Raw genomic sequence first — 20341 nt, 5'->3', positions numbered from 1 at the left:
TGCACAGATAATGCAGTAAGTTTTCTTGTGTAGTAGGTGTAGTTAGCTCATTTCTTTCCCCCCTCCCAGGGATTTCCATATTAATTATCTTCTTGATGTCTGAAACTGGGTCAGTATGTTTATACGCAAGCTGTAAGTTAAGCAATTAATGTTGTTGTTGTGTTACATCATTAAACTATCTTACTTCTGTTTAATACACATTTAAAAGTATACAGTTCCATTCAAACTGGGCTGAAAGGTGATGAACATCTCTAGTTGCTTGTGTCTCTAAATGCAGCAGCAGGCTACTGCCTTGTCAGCTTCCAAAGTAAATGTGTTAAATGGACCCTGCTGTGAACCAGCAGCTGTGACAGTCATTATTACATTTTAGAGAAAACATCCTATCGGAACAAGCACATCTCTATTTATAATATAGAGTTGTAGCGATAGATAGATAGATAGATACTTTATTCATCCCCATGGGGAAATTCAACTTTTTTCCAATGTCCCATACACTGTGCTACACACAGCGCTGAAATAACGACACGCAGTTGGTAAGTCGTTTCGAGACTAGTTTATTCAAACTTCGCGGCACTGGCATTTAAATACCTAGCGCCCGCCCTCTCCGGGCGGAAATGACATCAGAGGTGCATTACCAAAGTCTCCCCCCGCACGCTGGCTATTTGTGAGCCGGTTCGCCTGCGCAGAAAGTGGGTCGCCACATAACCCCCCACCCCCACCCCAGAACCGGTGATACACCCCCCAATGTCCACAGTCTGGATCAGCCTCTGTTTGGGAGGTCTGCCTCTGCGCTGCGGTGCCAGAACCTCGACCAGCTGCGCCAAGTCCACATGGGCTGGTTTGAGTCGGTCCACCGTGAAAACCTCCTCCCCCCAATGTCCAGAACGTACGTGGACCCATTGTTGTTGATCACCTTGAATGGCCCCTTGTATGGCCGCTGTAGCGGTGCCCAGTGTCCGCCCCTTCGTACAAACATAAACTTACAGTTCTGCAGGTCTTTGGGTACATGGGTCGGGGTCCGTCCGTGCTGTGAAGTTGGTACGGGGGCCAGGTTGCCGAGCCTTTCACGTAGCCTGTCCAGGACTGCTGCGGGTTCTTCCTCTTGCCCCCTTGGGGCTGGTATGAACTCTCCCGGGATGGCCAGGGGTGCGCCGTACACCAACTCAGCCGACGAGGCGTGCAGATCCTCTTTGGGCGCTGTACGAATTCCAAGCAGGACCCAGGGAAGCTCATCCACCCAGTTAGGTCCTCTCAGGCGGGCCATGAGAGCCGACTTCAAGTGACGGTGGAAGCGTTCCACCAGTCCATTCGACTGTGGGTGGTAGGCAGTAGTGTGGTGCAGCTGCGTTCCCAACAGGCTGGCCACAGCCGACCACAGGCTGGAGGTGAACTGGGTGCCTCTGTCGGAGGTAATGTGGGCCGATACCCCGAAGCGTGCTACCCAGGTTGCGATCAGTGCTCAGGCGCAGGAATCGGCAGATGTGTCGGTGAGCAGGACTGCCTCTGGCCACCTCGTGAACCGGTCTACCATAGTTAGGAGGTACCGCGCTCCTCGGGACACTGGTAAGGGGCCCACGATATCCACATGAATGTGGTCGAACCTCCGGTGGGTGGGTTCACACTGCTGCGGCGGGGCTTTAGTGTACCGCTGCACCTTGGCTGTTTGGCACTGCGGGCATGTTCTGGCCCATTCACTGACCTGCTTGCGAAGTCCATGCCACGCAAACTTGCTGGAGACCAGCCGGACGGTTGTCCTGATAGATGGGTGCGCCAAACCGTGTATGGAGTCGAAAACTCGTCGCCTCCAGGCTGCTGGGACGATGGGGCGAGGTTGGCTGGTAGCCACGTCGCACAGGAGGGTCCTATCACCTGGGCCTACGAGAAAGTCCTGCAGCTGCAAACCCGAAACCATGGTCCTGTAGCTGGGCATCTTGTCTTTTGCCTGCTGCGCCCCGGCCAGTGCTGCATAGTCCACCCCCAGGGACAGGGCCTGGACAGCTGGTCTGGAGAGTGCGTCCGCCACAACGTTGTCCTTTCCCGAGACATGCTGGATGTCCGTCGTGTACTCAGAGATGTAGGACAGATGTCGCTGCTGGCGAGCCGACCAGGGATCGGACACCTGAAGGTCAACGGCTTGTGGTTTGTGAACGTGGTGAACGGCCTGCCTTCTAAGAAGTACCTGAAATGCTGGATTGCCAGATACAGTGCCAACAGCTCCCGGTCAAAAGCATTGTACTTGAGTTCGGGTGGTCGTAGGTGCTTGCTGAAGAACGCCAGGGGTTGCCAGTGCCCCTCGATGAGCTGCTCCAGCACCCCACCGACTGCTGTGTCGGATGTGTCCACCGTGAGGGTGGTCGGAACATCCGTTCTGGGGTGCAGCAGCATCGCGGCATCTGCCAAGGCTTCCTTGGCTTTAACGAAAGCGGCCGCGGACTCCTCGTCCCAAGTAATGTCCTTGCCTTTACCCGACATCAGGGTGTACAAAGGGCACATGATACGGGCTGCTGAGGGGAGGAAACGGTGGTAGAAGTTCACCATACCAACGAACTCCTGCAGGTCTTTGACCGTGTTGGGCCGGGCAAAGTGGTGGATCGCGTCTACCTTGGCGGGCAGAGGTGTTGCCTTGTCTTTGGTAGTCCTGTGGCCCAGGAAGTCGATGGTATCGAGACCGAACTGGCATTTGGCCGGGTTGATCGTGAGGCCAAAATCACTCAGGCGGGAGTAGAGCTGGCGGAGGTGGGACAGATGCTCCTGACGACAACTGCTGGCTATAAGGATGTCGTCCAACTAGATGAATGCAAAGTCCAGGTCACGTCCCACCGCGTCCATTAGCCGCTGGAACGTCTGTGCGGCATTCTTCAGGCCGAACGGCATTCGGAGGAACTCGAACAGGCTGAATGGGCTGATGAGTGCTGTTTCAGGGATGTCTTCAGGGTGCACCGGGATTTGATGGTATCCCCGGACGAGGTCTACTTTGAAAAAGATTCTTGCCCCGTGCAGGTTTGCTGCAAAGTCCTATATGTGCGGCACGGGGTAGCGGTCTGGAGTGGTAGCCTCGTTCAGTCTGCGGTAGTCGCCGCAAGGTCTCCAACCCCCGGCTGCTTTGGGCACCATGTGCAGGGGGGAGGCCCATGGGCTGTCGGACCTCTGTACGATCCCCAATTCCTCCATCCTCTTGAACTCCTCCTTCGCCAGGCGGAGCTTTTCCAGGGGGAGCCTTCGTGCGCGGGCGTGGAGGGGTGGTCCCTGGGTCGGAATGTGGTGCTGTACCCACTGTCTGGGCATGGCTGCCATGAACTGCGGTGCCAGAATCAATGGAAAGTCCGCCAGGATTCTGGTGAATTTGTTGTCCGACAGCGTGATGGAATCCAGGTGTGGGGCCGGCAACTTGGCTTCACCCAGGGAGAACGTCTGGAAAGTCTCGGCATGTACCAGCCTTTTCCCTTGCAAGTCGACTAGCAGGCTGTGAGCTCGCAAGAAGTCCGCCTCCAGGAGTGGTTGGGCCACGGCAGCCAGTGTGAAGTCCCACATGAACCGGCTGGCGCCGAACTGCAGCTGCACTGTGCGGGTGCCGTAGGTCCGTATCGTGCTGCCGTTTGCGGCCCGCAGGGTGGGTCCTGGCTTCCTGTTGCGGGTGTCGTACCCCGTCGGGGGCAAGACGCTGATCTCCGCTCCGGTGTCGACCAAGAAGCGGCGTCCCAACTGTTTGTCCCAGACGTACAAGAGGCTGTCCTGGTGGCCAGCTGCCATAGTCATTAACGGCAGCTGGCCCTGGCCCTTGCAGGGCAGGCGACAATGGCGGGCTTTTGTGCCCCACCGCTGGTGGTAGAAACACCACTGTTCACTGGCCTCCTCACTCCTGCCTCTGTGTTGTGTGTGCCCCCCTGCCGGGCCTGGTCTGGTCTGCTGTTGGGCGCGTGGGCTGGTAATCTGACTGACGGACGCCACGCTCTCCCTCTTGGCTTTCCACAGCACGTCTGCCCGGGCCGCCACCTTCCGGGGGTCGCTGAAATCTGCGTCAGTCAGCAGCAGATGTATGTCCTCAGGCAGTTGCTCTAGGAACGCTTGCTCGAACATGAGGCAGGGCTTGTGTCCGTCAGCCAGGGACAGCTTCTCGTTCATCAATGCTGATGGCAGTCTGTCTCCCAAACTGTCCAGGTGAAGCAGGCGGGCACCTCGCTCACGCCGTGAGAAGCCAAAGGTTCCAATGAGCAGCGCTTTGAATGCTTCATATTTGCCTTCTTCCGGGGGCAACTGTATGAAATTCGGGCGGCCGTCTCCTGGTCAAGGGCACTCACCATGTGGTAGTAACGCATGGAATCAGAGAATATCTGCTGAATCTGGAACTGGGCTTCTGCTTGGCTAAACCATACGCGTGGTCGCAGCGTCCAGAAAGTCGGCAGTTTTAGCGAAACTGCGTGAACAGATGAAGAGTCGGTCATCTTTGGTCCAAATCCCGTTTGGACCGTCAGGATCACCAATATAGCGATGTGCTACACACAGCGCTGAAATAACGACACGGTAAGTCGTTTCGAGACTAGTTTATTCAAACTTCGCGGCGATGGTATTTAAATCCCTAGTGCCCGCCCTCTCTGAGTGGAAATGACATCAGAGGTGCATCTGGCTATTTGTGAGCCGGTTCGCCTGCGCAGAAAGTGGGTCGCCACAGAGTTTCATATTATGGAAAATTACAATATGGATAGTTTTCCAGGAATGCAATCCCTTCATGTCATGGAGATTACCTGTAATCCTGATAACATGTTACACATTAAGCTGCTTGTCCTCCCAATCACCTTGAATGTTGTTGTGGAGGGTTAGTTATATGTCCAAGTATTGTTCTTTCCCCAAAGTATTTATTGAAATTTTTCTTAACATGAAAATTATCTTTTATTGTTGCATTGCAGAATCTCATCCCACTCACGGCAGGTCCAACTATATCCATAGAGATGAAAGGACTAGCAAAGCATATGATCGCTTACAAAAGAAACTGAAAGATAGACAAGCTAATGGGTCAAAAGACAAAATCAGCAGCCCATCATCATCTCCCCATAAGTGCCATTTTGAGTCTCTCACCAGTGAACAGAATGAACAAGATATCCTAGAAACATGTGTAGGAGTTGAGAAGAGTAAACAAGATCAGAAAAAGGAAGGCACATCTGAAAAAGATACAGATATGTCTGGTATGTTTTATTTTGTTACACTCTTTTCCAAGTTATAAAAGTGCTTAATGAATTTAAAGCTAATTAGGTTCCTAAGTACCATGGAATTAAAGTGATTTTCTTAATAATTCCCTTAAAATATTAAAATGTGGGGGTGGTTAATCTTGGTAGTGAAAATGTATTTCTAGAGTCTTAAGGCAGATGAAACTTAATAGTCTATGTTTCCATAACTTCCTGGTACTTTTTGTAAGCATTTTTAACCATTTTCTGACATTCATATTATATAAAGGTTTTGCTGAAAATTTTGTCCTTGTGTATAAATGTGACCAGTTTCTAAATATTCTCAAATAGGAGCAGATAATTCCCAGGACGTTCTTTGTATATCACTTCCCAACTACTTGGATAGCTTGCTGTAATTGAAATATGATACAGAAGGAGACAACTTGGTTCATTGTGTCCTCGCCAGTTCTTTGCAGAGCGACCATTCAGTCCTATTCCTCTTTCTTTGCTCGTCCAGTGTCTTACTTTTGATTCATTTTCCACCAGCCTTAAAGGCAGATTGTACCAGACCATAGTCACACACTGCAGCTTTTTTTAAAAATCCTCACATCCCCTCTCCATAATGATCAACTGATCTCCTTTCCACCATTTTTGCTTCAGGAGGAACAATTCTCCCAATTTCTGAAGTTAAACCGTGCTACTGAAATCCTCAATCTTGGAGCTATCCTTGCAAAACCTCGAAGTTCCAGTGTGTCCCAGTTTATGACTTGGATTTAATCTTTGGAATTTACATATTTTCCTAGTGACTGCATGGGCTTCCTCTGGGTGTTGCAGTTTCCTCCCACATCATAAAGTTTTGGACGTTGGTAGGTGATTGGCCATTGTAAATTGCTTGTAATGTGTAGATGGGTAGCAAAACCTGGAGTGGAATTAATAGGGAAATTATTAGTAGGGTAAAATTGGGTTAGGGATGCACTAGTGTAAAAATGGAGGCTTAATGGTTGGCACAAACTTAGTATTGATATAGATTTATTGTTGTCATGCACAAAGATACAGTGAAATGTTTTTGTTTTCATGCTAACCAGACAGATCATGACTTGGTCAGCTGAAGGAACTGTTTCCATGTTTATCTCTGTGACTCGGACTCGATTGTATCCTTCCTAGACTATGATCAAATTTGGACACTCTACTCTATTTCATGCCTAACCAGTGTTGCAAAGGGTTTCAGCATACCTTTAGTGCTTTTCTGTTTTATACAATAAAGCTGGCGAGCCCATGGCGGCAACACTCTCAATCTGCCTTATTACCGTCAGAGATTTATGCACATGTTCCCCTTGTTCCCTTGTGACTTAAGGAGTGTACTTTGTCATTCTTTCTGATAAAATGTGTGTCTCATCTTCCTTAATAGTATTAAATTTCATCTCACTTTCTGCTAGCCAGTTTGTGTCTTGTGCAGTTATTATCCTGTGCTTATTGTTCACCACATTCCAAATCTTGCACCCTTGTGTTTTTCATCTAAAAATGGTAGAAGCTTTTCTTACATGAATTAATACTTACGAAGACTTATCATGTTTATTTCTACCTCAGCATATTTAAATGTTTGTGTTTATATCCAATACACATGTACCTCACCATATTTGAAAATATAATGTAAAATTCTGTTGAGAAATATTGTCTGAACATCTTCAAAATCTTATTTTTTAAAAGGTACATCTTCAAGTTATGGTAGGCATGTTTAACCTGAATTTTATTTAAAATAGTGAAGACTTGCAGAACTTAGATCTTTCAAAAGCTAAATTAGAAGCAGGTTTATTAATATTAGACCAATAATTTGCGATTTTATTGGAACCCTTTGACTTGAAACTCATCAGATTGTCTCTGAACATTCTAACTTCAAGGAAATACAGAACAATTTCATGCAACTCACCCTAGAAATGTGGCCTTTTACAATTAGATATGGCTCTGCTAATTTTTTTAATCGTAAAATACACCTACTTGGATGACCTACATGAGAAAGTATTAAAGCTTGATTCAATTAAGGTCAGGAAGGGAAGAGCAAAAAAAAAGTGGAAAGCATCTGTTGTTTATTCAAAATCTTCATTAACTTACTTGCATTTAAATAGAAGACCATATTCTGTGTTGGAACATCTATTGGGTTACTCAGGAACATAACCAAAATGCTCATTGGTTAAACAAAGCCACTTGTTATTTTATTGTGTAATGGTGAACTTGAGCTATTATATTAGTATTGTACTGTTTACACAGTGTCAAAATAATATGAAACTTACCATACTAATATACCTTTTTTTTGTTTAGCAGATGAAGATGCAAACAAAAAAGCTCTTGAAGCTTTGCTAAGTGTTAGCAAACCGATGGTATGTGGCATTTGGAGGGTACTAAGTTCTAAAGAGAAATCAAAATTTCAGAGATTTTGTGGTTCGTTGATTTTTTTGTATATGCTAGTTGTGTTTTTTAAAACAAAATTTGCAACCGTCAGTCTTTGTTCCCTGCACAGTGAATCTTGTTTTGAAGGCTTTCATGTAAAATGGATAGTTAATTAAAGATATTTTTATGAACTGGAAAGCCACAACAAACTTGTCATTTATTCAGTCCTGACAGCAATAGCTGAACTTCATAAATGTGATTTAAAAATGAATGCTAACTAATATTCTATGCAATTATTGTGAATTATATAGAGTGTCTTTGCCTATCTCTCACACACTTTCTTTCTGGGTTCTCCTTACCACCTTGTCTCTTATGTGCGGCTGTCACATAGTTTATACTCTTCCCTTTTTTTTTATTTGTCTATGACACTTGTAATTAGTCATTCTTTATTTTTGTATGCTTCCATGTTTACACCAAAGCAAATTCAAAGAAGTTCCATTAACACAATTACTGATATCAAAATTGGATCTTTTGTCGAGTTTCTTTTAACTTTTCTAAATTCTCTTCTGTTAGATATCTGGTTAGTTCAATGTAATCAAAACGTTTTAGACATCTGACCATAGATACATTGTAATTTCAGGAAAAAAAATAGGTCATACATCTCCTCAGAGCTGATCTGCCAATTAGTATCATGGTTATTCCACCGGTGCTGCCATTTTCCCACATGATCCTTTAAGCCTTGATCCCCCTTGTATCGAAAACTTGAGCAATTTCAGCCTTGAATATGCTCAACAAATGAACATCTGTTGTCCTAGTTATCAAATCCCAAATAAACTCAACCCTCTACCTGAAGAACTTTTTGCCTTCTCTTAGGCTCTGTAGTAGTGAGACTATGTCATTTGGTTCTTAGAACCATGTTGGAACTACTTGGAATCTTACCACTTTCAATAAATTTGTCCTGCATAGGTCCATCCTATTTAATCTCTCCCTTTCAGCCCAAGTAATTAATCCAGCTGCATATAAGGAAAATATATGCTTAAGTACAGAAGCAGTGCTCTTTCAAATGCTTCAACTGTGAATTATCAAAATCCTGTATAGATGAAGAAATACTTTTTACCTTTGTACTTAAATGCATGCAATAAGGATTGCATTTCCATTTGCCTTTCTAATGCTTTGCTGTACCAGTATGATAGCTTCTAACATTTTGTGTTCTAGTCCATTTAGATACCTCTGTCCACAGCATGTATTAATTTCACACTGTTTAAGAAAGATCCTGTTTTATTGCATTAGACTATTTGGAAACTGTCATATTTGAGGCAGATTTTTGATAAGCAAGGAGGTGAAAGCTCATTGCCAATAGAGGTAATACGATGTTCGCTTCTTGCTCTCTCTCACTTGTCTTGTTCAAGTTCCAGCAAGTCGTCATTTTCAAGCTTTCTGCCACGTGGTTCTATTAATTCTTGCATGTTCTTCCTTCTTAGTCAACTTTAACAATCCTAGCCTCATTTGCTAACTTGACTGTGGGAATAGTGAACCCATTTAGGCAGTGATATCCAAACAGTGCTTATTGTTGTAGAGATTACATCACTCTGCAGGCCACTTGGTATAGTTTGAATATCCTGATATCATACCTCTTCCAGATTTGTCATTGTCAGCCAAGTCTAAAATGATATGCCTCATTACACAATACAGGTAAGAAAGTTTAAATGTAGTAATAACACCATCATCAAAGGCTTGGCATTCGGGGACAAAAATGCTACTTGCATTTTGTCAGTCATATCCTTGACATTAACCAAATGTTGATGAAGAGTAATACCTTTGTTGTCCATATTTTTCCTCAATATCGTTTGATGAAGGAAGAAAGAAACAACATGCTCAGGGAAGATCATTCTAGCACTGGAATAATAATCTGAGTTTTTTTAAATTAAATCACCAACCAACAGAAAGGTAGGCTTTTTGAGTATCATTTTAGAACTCTTGGATTATTTACTAGCTTAAAAAAGGCTTAACCTTACAATCAACCATGACATTGCCCCCTAAATGGATATGGCAAACTTCACCTGTCTTGAGATGAATGTACGTTAAGGTTTTTTTTCTCCTAAAGCAGCCCTGTTTCATTCTCATTAAACTCTTGTTTAGAAGAGTAGCCACCATCACCATCACAGTAAATAATCTCAGCTCTTTTGGAAATTTTCTGTTATCATGGAATCAGCACTTTTTGTCTTTCCTGTCAAGTTTAAACCAGCCATAATTGGAGTTGAATGTGTTAGCACAGTCAGATTCTGATGTTTTTGATTGGAAGTCAAGAAAGAGACATAAACTGTAAAAAACAAAAAGTGGTTGAATTGTAAAGAAAATAACAATTATACAGTCTAACCCAACGTTCCCCCTTTTACACTAAATCACAACTTTACAATCATTACATCTGAAAATTCAGAGGCAGAATAACATATCTATGTTGTATAAAATTATCATAAAATACAAAATATCAAGTATTAATAGGATTAGATTATGGATAGGTAGATTAGTAGGCACACCTATATGAGTATGAATTACTCTATTAATGATCATCCTTGTACAAGTAAAACAGATATAAACAATGATAAAGCATATCTGTACAAATATTAGTAGTCATTGTACATAGGGAAATTTGCAAAAATATAACAACAAATAATATTAGAATAAACTTTTTAATGTCCAATTGCTGTCGTCCCTGAAGTCTTCTGGCTGGTTAGTAGTAATTTGCTCTCTGTAGCCCAGCAGTGTAGGCACTGAGTTAGAGGTTACTAGCACATTAACCACAGCACTTGTTGTCCTTTTAGGGTACCACTTTAGCTCACTTGCGCTGACTGGCATATATCCACTTACTTTTGCCTTCTATTTTCACTGTCAAATTGGTAATTAACAGCACTTGATAAGGAGCCACTCATCAGTAATAAGGGTATATCCTCCTTTTGTTGGATCACTCCAAGTGGCAGAAACCTGTTGAGAAGCAGACTGGACAGCTTGGGTTAATTTCATCAAATAATCAACTAAACTGTCTACTGTAATGTGTATGTCAGCCTCTCTGAGATTGAGGGCTCTTGGTAGTGACGTAGGATATCCTGTCACTACCTTGAATTTAGTTTTTTTTTGTTTGGGGTTCTTCTGATGCACCATTAGAACTATAGGTTATGGTACACCTTCCTCGTGATACTTCATCATTGTTTGATGGCTCCATTCATTCACTCTGTGTGCTGTAGACAATAAAAGTTAAAGTCTGTCCCAAGCCCTATAGGCTTATCAGGCCAGTGCTTATGCCGGTTTCTGTGGCGTGAAGCGACTGAGAGTACGAGACTCCCCACCCCCCCAAGATAGGACGCCAGTCTATCACGAGGTTAACCCCCAGCATTATGCCGGTACTCATTTTCAGCTGGGTGGACTGGAGCAGTGTGTGGTTAAGTGCCTTGCTCAAGGACACAACACATTGCCTCAGTTGGGGCTCAAACTCACAACCTTCAGATCACTAGTCCAACTCCTTAACCACTTGGCCACGCACCACAGAATAAAATGATCATTTAATGTTCATCGGCCGACATAATTCCTGACAAACACTCCCAGTGAAATGTATTACTTGGTCAGAGTCAATGTGATATGGCAATCCCCATTTAGGAATGTAGTCTTTGATCAAAGTTTTTGCTGTGGGGGGGGAGTTGTGGGGGCAGTGATTTACTTAGCTAAAATAGTTTCCACCCATCTTAAAAACCTGTCCACTATTACCAGTACATCTGGGTATCCTTGACACTTTGGCAAGATAATGCAGCCCACTTGTAAGTGTAAAAATGGACTAGATGGGGTAGGAGCACTTAATTGTGGTAGATTTTCCGCTACTCCTTTGTTTTCTAGCATGCCACGCACCCTTCAAATTATTGTCAAAGCTGTGCCCTGAAGTTTGGATTCCTCCACCACTGGGAGAATCTTATCAATCATCTTGTCCATTCCAATGTGTCCTGGGGAGTGTTTATACTGTGGTGGGATAAGGAAACCACGTAGTTGGAGCTACTAGTCTATGTCTAGTGCCATATCTCCATGCTGTACACTGTTTAACCTCCCACAATTTTCCATCCAAAAACACTTTTCCTTGTGAGAGCATTGGGCTTGCATCTCTCGAATATCTTGTATGTTCATCTGTGAATCAGTCTTAGCTAATCTTCCTTCTGCCACCTTACAGGCTTCAATCAGAGCTTTAGGTTCTCCCTGTTGTGTAGTGGTATCAGAAGCCATGCTTTCTGATGTCAACATTTCAGTTTCAGAAATAATGGCCCATCAGCTATTCAAATTCCTCTCTTAATTGTTGAGGAGCCATAAGAGTACAAGGCCTCTGGTAGGGTAATAACCAACAGGATGCTGTCAGTTTCCATGTTCTCGAGTTAAGACTGCCATCATGTTGCTCATTAACATACAGGGTAAATGGTTTACCTGGATCAAGGATTCTTATTGAAGTTGCAGTACACAATGTCACTTTTAAAGTTTGAAATACTTTTAGTTGTTCTTTACAGAGTTGTCTGAGTGTTTAGAGCCTTTCAGCAGATTGTTGAGTGACTGGGCAATAGTTCATGGATCTGCCACTAGAGGAATTAGTTAATCAAGGCTTTAAGTAGCAACCCAGTAATCCACTGTCAAGCTCCTTTTATAGTTCCTTCTTCGATCTGCCTGTCTTTACTCCCTCAGTCTTCATTGGAGCGAGCAGCCAATCCTATTGTTTCATCACTGTCATCCTCACTTCAGTCCTCAGAGGCCATTGTAGAGTCCGTGTCCTCTTCATCCTGTACTTCCTTGGAGTTCAGATGGTGTCGCTGCCTTAGAGGACTGCCCAATGTACGCTGTGATTCCTTGGAGTTCAGATGGTGTCGCTGTCTCAGAGAACTGTTCAATATGAGACGTGTTTCCTATGGAGGAGCTTCAAAAGAAGCATCACTGACAGGACCACACACTTGAGGTTCCTCCTCAGCTTTTTGATATTGCTTCAATTTGTTTCCAAGCTCTGTACACTGGATTTCAATTTGATTACAGTTATGTTTTTTCAGACATTCAATTAATGCAGAAATTTGCTCCTTAGACTTTTCACTGTCTCTATCACACACACAGTTCTGGCGGAACTCAGCAAGTCAAGCAGCATCTATGGAAAAGAGTGCAGTCGACCTTTCAGGCTGAGACCCTTCATCACATTATGTGTGTTGCTTGGATTTCCAACATCTGCAAATTTTCTCTTGTTTGTGACTGTCTCTATCATGCTGTTTTTGTATTTTATCACACATCTTACATTTCTTTCCCAATTGATTAGTAAAATTCTTTATTCTCCCTGTTAACGTTTTCATTCACTCACACTTCAATCCCACTGACCATGTGTTCTTATCTTTAACTCACACACCAGGTTTTTCATTTTCCTTAGGCATTCTCTGGATCTTATAACATGCCTTCTTAATAATCTTAACATTGTACTTCTTATCTGGATTTTTCATTAAATTTAATCAAACTGAGATGTTTTATTCAGGTAAGAGCTTGGTTCAACGGCTTTGTCCATTGTTTTAATTCAATCTCATGGAAATTTGATTACTACATAATTTTTATTACTCTGACTACGATCTAGAAATATCAGCAGATTGCAACCAAAGTTTCAATAGATTGTCCTGCAACTGAAGTTTTCTTCCATCCTCCACCAACTTGTACATACTATACCCTACTGGCTTGCATGTATTTAAATATTTTACAAATCGTTATTTTTAAATAGCAGTGTATAGTAGTTTCTTCATTCCTACACTTCCACCAGATGGTATATCAAAGCCAGACAAGTCAATTCTCAGAGAGTTTGGAATTGAGGATGCTCTTACCTCCTTTGTTTGCACACTAAAAATTTCCAGTTGATCTGGGATTGAATCCTTAAATCTTCGCAACCATACTAGCTGACTATGGTAAATTGTCAGAGTCTGATGTATTTGATCCAAGGTTCTTTTGGAAGTCAAGAGAAAAGCACAAAGCTGGTTGTTTCACAATCATTTTATTTCACTATCAGAACAAAGAAAATTGGAAATTGGAAGAACAGAGAAGGGTCACTGTTTTCAGCTCATCTTATACTCTATAGAAAAGAGACTTTTCATTCAAATTTGTAGTTAAGAGTTAACCAATCAAGTAGCCTCTTTTCAAATAATGCAATACCTGAGAAGATTCCAGAATCATGTAAAGAACTGTACTACTAGGGGACACACTGATCTATTGTATATACATACTGTGACCACTAGGAAACATGTTAAACAGTTACATGTATATAGGTAGTTATATAAAATACAAGCATGCATAAATTGATAAACTGCAAAGAAAATAAATAATAGTTATACAATCTAATCCAATAGCACTTTCAAAAAATCATCTCCTCCCCATTCCTGCCATAAGCTTTTCACTTTTTCTGCTTTATTATCAAAATCAGGACACATGCTATTGATTCTTATCTAGTAACCACATGCTTAACCCTTTTTTCTTCTTTCCTTCCATTACAACGTTTTTCCCCTTTGTAACCCATGATGCATTTTCAGGGTTAATACACTCCTATAACTAATGGAAATCTGTTTATAATTGCCAGTAGTGTCAGTCGTCAGTTATGTTAACCGGCTGAAGATTTTTCCTACAGCTACTTTGGTTAGTAGTATGCATTTGCAGGTATATTCCAAAGTTGCTGTCAGTCCAGTGGAGAGTGATCTGTGCTGTCTAAGAATTCAGTTGCTGCATATTGTAAATATTAATCTTTTGATTGTTACAGTAAAAAAAACCTTCTGGTAAATAGAGAACATGTTCCCTAAAATTCAGCTATGATTTTGCTAGTAATCAAGGGATTACCTGTAGTTGTTTCTTATGCCATCAATTATAAGCTTAGCAGTCAGTGCTGTGAGAATATATCTCTAAATATTTTTCACCTTTAAGAGGATCTGTGTGATAAACTTATCATGAATATATCTATTTAGTTTATCACTGATGTGGCTTTTTGTTCAACTTTATATCCATCAGCTGTAAGGAAGTTTTGATAATACTGTATCTGCTTTTTATTTACAATCTGTTAATACAGACTATAAATGTATTAATTGATGTAAAATTGTTTATTCTAAACCATTTGGTATCTTAGGTTTGCCAACACTTTTTTATAAATTTGAATTTAAGATCTTTAATCTATTTTTAACCTATTACAATTTGGTGGATGTGCTCCAGCTTTCTACATTATTCCTTCCTAGCTAAATTCACCGAGATTTTTATACTATTATTACTTAAGGTTACATCTTTTTTTGCTGACATTATAATGAAGCCTTTATGATAACAAGAATCTTCCTTGAAAGTTAAAATGCTGCAAGTCCCAAAGGTATGTCCATTCTGCAAGGATAGCAGTATATTATTGCACATGTCAATCCCAAGCAATCCAATTCAACAGAACAGTTTTACAACATTTATTCCTCACAGCAAAGTGCATGGGTTCTAACTGATGTTATAGGGCTGTAATTTAAACACTGTAGCCGATGGCCATAAGAAACTCAGTGCGAAAGTAAGTGGGACACAGGAATTCTGCTTATGTAATATTTCACCTTGTTTTTGAACAGAACTAATTACAAAGTAGAGCTGACTGATTTATTGAATCCTTCTAGTTACTAGTAATAACCTGCATACACAAATAGGTCTTGATTTTTTTGGAACAAGTCCAAGATTTTGAACAAGTCGCAAGTCAACTGTAGGATTGAGTTTTAAGAGCCTAGAGGTAATGTTACAGCTTTATAGGACTCTGGACAGACCCCACTTGGAGTACTGTGCTCAGTTAAGGTCACCTCACTACAGGAAGGATGTGGAAACTATAGAAAGGTGCAGAGAAGATTTACAAGGATTTTGCCTGGATTTGGGAGCACACCCTATGAAAATAGGTTGAGTGAACTTGGCCTTTTCTCCTTGGAGTAATGGAGGATGAGAGGTGACCTGATAGAGATGTATAAGATGATGAGGGGCATTGATCATGTGGATAGTCAGAGGCTTTTTCCCAGGGCTTAAATGGCTAACACGAAAGGGCACAGTTTTAAGGTGCTTGGAAGTAGGTACAGAGGAGATGTCAGGGGTAAGTTTTTTACGTAGAGAGTGGTGAGTGCATGGAATGGGCTGCCTATGGCGGTGATGGAGGAGGATACGATAGGGTGTTTTAAGAGACTCCTGGATAGGTACACGGAGCTTAGAAAAATAGAGGGCTATAGGTAACCCTAGGTAATTTCGAAAGTAAGTGCATGTTTGGCACAGCATTGTGGGCCGGAGAGCCTGTATTGTGCTGTAGGTTTTCTATGTTTCTAAGATATTAAATGGGGGACAAATAGCATTTTGTGTTTTTGATTGAAAAAATATGATCCAATATTGTTCAAACTGGACCTTAGCAGCAATTTCTCAGGTACAGTACTAAGTAAAAACAAATAGAAACCTTGTTAATTTACTGCAGGGTTTTAAGGTTTGTTCTTTTTTGTTGCAAGTCACTGGAGTAAAGTGTCCAACTGCAGATACTGTATAGGCCCAGCACTGGAATGGAAAGGAGGCTAGAGAGGATAGTCCCTACTCTCAAAAGTGATTATTCTATTCCAGTGCATTGTATCAATACCTCAAGGCCTGAAAGGTGTAGCAGCAAAGATGAATACAATCCAGAAGTTATACTTGAAGAGCATTTTTTTAATCAGGATCCACATTTGAGGCTTGCATTTTTATTTGATAGGTAACAATGAGGATAAGGCCCACAGTATAATAACAGCTTGCAGCCATTTTCATTCTGATTCACAGCATGGAAGCCTGTCCAAGAGCAGAAGTGCAGTTTGGTTGCAACAATTCTCTGTCCATTGACATGGTGGTCTGACCAGATGGAATATTCATCCTATATATCCAGTCGTGCTGTAGTTTGAAAAAACATTGGTCTTTGTTAAAAAAAATTTACGTGGGATGTTGGTGTCACTGACAACACTTTGCATTTATTGTCCATTTCTCTATCATGCTGATTACTAAATATCCTGAAATTAATTTTGCAATGTCATGCACACTCTAGTCCTTTCAACAGATTTACCAGTTGTTCCCATGATTGTCGGTCACTTCTTGTAGGTTTTGGCCTGACCAAATCGCTGAAGGGTGTTGGGTTTGTAATACAATTTCTTTAGCACATCTGCCCTAATTATTTCATTTGAGTGTTTAATTGTTTTTGTAGGTATCTGACATCCAGGCAAGAACAGTTGTCCTCACTTGGGCTCCTCCTTCAGCCACAATAAATGATGATGCTGCTAGTGATTTTTTATCTGAACCCTACAGCTATGAAGTTGCTCTTTCAAATGATGGGAAAGATGAGAAGTTCAAAATTGCTTATGTGTATGTAAACTTTCACTGTAATTAATAGCTAATTTTTAAATGTGGACAATGTACAGTAACATAAATCAAAATTCATTGTTGTAAGCATTTATCTATCTTAACATATTTACCTGGATTAAATGATTTTCTAAGTTTTAATAGCCCTTCGCCTGTTGACTAAAGAATAACTAACATTTTCTAAACAAAGTACTTCACAAAACAGGAAAATGTTACTAATTAAAGAGCAACTACAGACTTAACAAAATTCTATTCTTCCATTAGCTAATGATGCAGAAAAGCTAAATAGAATCTCTGCTGGTAGTATTATTGAAGTTTGTTGCTGAAGTAAAATTACATTTTTGCCTCTAAATGTATATTAGGATATTATAATTGGTTACATTATTGCCAGCTTTAAATAATCAATGATGATAGAACAGTATAGCACAGGAACAAGTCCTTCAATCCACAGTGCTATGCTAAACTAATTAAGATAATGATGCCTAATTGCTTTAGTCCCATTTGCCTGCACATATCCATATCTGCATATTCATGTCCCTTTTAATGCCTCCTATTGAGTTTGCCTCCACTGCTACCCATAACAATGCATTCTAGGCACCCACTGCTTTTTGTTTTTAAAAATTGCCCTGCACATTTCCTTTGAACTTTTCCTCCTTTCAACTTAAATTAGACATTTTGACCCTAGGAAAAAGATCTATTCCTCTCATCATCTTTATAAGCTTCTTTCAGGTCTCCTTTCAGCCTCCACTACTCCAAAGAAAGCAACCCCTGTTTGTTCAGTCTCTCCTAGCACCTGTCCTCAATCATGGCAGCATCCTGTAAATCTCTTCTGCACCCTCTCCAAAAACTCTACATCTTCCACATAATGGAGCAACCAGAATTGAAGGTTATCTCCAGATATGGCCTTACCGAAGTTTCTTAACATTGCAACATAATTTTCTGACTTGCATTAACTAATAAAGGCAAGCATGCCATATAAGACTTGAGAGACTGTAGTTGTTGGAATCTGAAGTAACAAACAATTTGCTGGAGGAGCTCAACTGGTCGAGAAGTATTTTGTGGAAGGAAAGGAATTACTGTATTGATGTTTCATGTTGAAACCCTGCATCAAGGTACTGAGCTTTCAACCAAAAACGTTGACAATTTCTTTCTTTCTCAGTTGCTGGTTAACTTGCTGAGTTCCTCCAGCCGATTGTTTATTGCTTTAAACATGCTATATTTCTTCTTTACCACTATGTCAACTTGTGCGAGAGCTATGGACTCAGACCCTAAGATCCCTCTGTACCTCGATTCTGTTAAGGGTCCTGCCATTAATCGTGTTGATTTCATTTATATTTGATCTCCAAAAGTGCAACATCTCACGCTTGTCCAGATTAAACTCCATCTGCCATTTCTCCACCCACATGTGCAACTGATCTATATATCCCACTGTATCATTTGTCTATCTTCTACAGTATCCACAATGTTGCCAATCTTTTTGTCGTTACAAATATTTAACTTTTTAAGTGTTAGTTAACAGTCCATGCTGTGTTAAGGCATTGATTGGAAAAGTTTAGAGATAAGATGTCCCTTGAGTATTTTGAGGAGCAAAAGAGATAGCACTACGGGCACCAGACAAGTTCTCTAAGACTGTACCAGGAAAGGAATTGTATCCAGACATGAAAGATTTGCTTTGTTACTTATTAGTCATTTATGAACTGACAGGAATATTAATGATTCACAATTACTTTATCAGCTACTTTTATGCATGTATCTGACTTTCTTCTTGTTACTTTCTTGCTTTAAGCTCTCCATCTTTTAGTAGTAATTGCTATGACAGGAGAAAGGGATTTCAGTAGCAGAATATACAGTGGAATCTGCAAAAAGCAGACCCTAAATAACGTTGCTTCACATTTTCATTTATTCATTTCTGTTGCTCCCTTGCATTTCCTACCTATCTTTCTTCCCAATACACCTATAATTACATATTTGTGCCCATCACTTGTCCAATCTCTTCCATTTTAAAGTGCAGAATCTTTACTTCAATTCACTTCCCCCTTGCCTTGCTATCAAGTATGTGATCTTTAACCTTCAATAGTTTTCTTCCTTCATTTAGCTTTTATCTTCTGATTACCTTCTTTTTATGCCCACTCTCCTCAATTTTGTTTTAAAAATCCAAAGTATCAAATTGAAATAAAAGAAGGAAATAACATTTTCTTATTCTGCTTAAGAAATGTGAGAAAATAAGCAATTTACCCACAGGTGTTTGTGATTAATTCTAACCATTACTGTGAGCAAAGTGTGAAGTAATTAGTTGGATGAAAGTTGCATGAAGTGGGCTTTTAACTGAAGATTGGGAGCTTCTTTTAACCCTCTGTATGCTTTACACTTCCCATCTCCTAACCACACATTGCCCATTACTGGTCCTTGTTTCTTCCCCTCCCTGCCTCATTTACAGTATCTCCTTCACTATCACTTCATTAATTTCTTCAGCTCTGCCTAATAGGCTTCCCTTCACATCCTTTTTCAATTTCCATTGTTTCTCCACTGATTTTCTCTTCCCCTTACAGGACTAAACAACAAAGCCCCTTTACTTTCAAAAAGTTATTCTGCAAGGGGCATGGATACTGAGTGCATACAGCCCAAGAGTCTTAGTTTCAGTAATAATGAGTCAGCTACAAAGCCAATCCAGCAATCAAGTTTAGGCTTTAATATTGAACAGTAAGCTGCTTCATTGATTCTATCATTGATGCTGTCCTCACCCACATCTTTTTGCCACCTTAACAATGGTAGAGTTCCTCTTCTGCTTACCTACCATCCTATGAGTCACTGCATCCAACTCATTATTCTCTGCAATTTCCACCATCTCCAAAGGAATCCTACCTCCAACCACATCTTTACCTCCTCACCAACCCCCCCCCCCCTGTTTTCCACAAGGATTGCTCCTTCCATTTATTCTTTGTTCATTCATCCCTTCCCACTAATCTCCCTCCTCTGGCACTTATCCCTGCAAGCAGCCTAAGTGCTACACCTACCTATTCACCTCTGACTCTGCTGGGGTCATCTATGCGGCCTCTTCATTGGTGGACTGCTTCATCAAGCACCTCCGCTCCATTTGCCAAAAGTGGAACTTCCTGGTGGCCAAACATTTTAATTTCGATTCACATTCCTGTTCCGTCATGTGAGTCCATGGCCTCCTCTTGTGCCATGATGAGGCCACCCTCAGGGTGGAGCCACAACATCTTGTATTCAGTCTGGGTAGCCTCCAAACTGATGACATGAATATTGATTTCACCTTCCGGTAAAAAAAATGTTTACATTCCCCTTCACACTTCTATTCCCCACTCTGGCTTCTTACCTGTTCTCACCTGCCTGTCACTTCTCCCTGGGTCCCCTTCTCCTACGGTCCACTCTCCTCGCAGATT

General features: G+C 41.6%; 1 protein-coding gene across 7 annotated transcripts in view; it reads left to right on the top strand.

Moving 5' to 3' along the window:
* fndc3a (fibronectin type III domain containing 3A) overlaps nt 1–20341 on the top strand; it is a 244020-nt gene that overhangs the window by 156303 nt on the left and 67376 nt on the right. For 6 of the 7 annotated variants that reach the window (XM_073045938.1, XM_073045940.1, XM_073045941.1 and 3 more), the window contains 3 exons: nt 4905–5180; nt 7476–7534; nt 16783–16940. In XM_073045938.1, coding sequence (XP_072902039.1) covers nt 4905–5180; nt 7476–7534; nt 16783–16940 — 493 coding nt within the window. The remainder of the gene's footprint in view (nt 1–4904; nt 5181–7475; nt 7535–16782; nt 16941–20341) is intronic. The other variant, XM_073045939.1, reaches the window with a different exon arrangement.

Source organism: Hemitrygon akajei, chromosome 5, assembly GCF_048418815.1.
Source record: "Hemitrygon akajei chromosome 5, sHemAka1.3, whole genome shotgun sequence".
Taxonomy (NCBI): domain Eukaryota; kingdom Metazoa; phylum Chordata; class Chondrichthyes; order Myliobatiformes; family Dasyatidae; genus Hemitrygon; species Hemitrygon akajei.
This window is presented reverse-complemented; position numbering and strand designations above follow the sequence as displayed.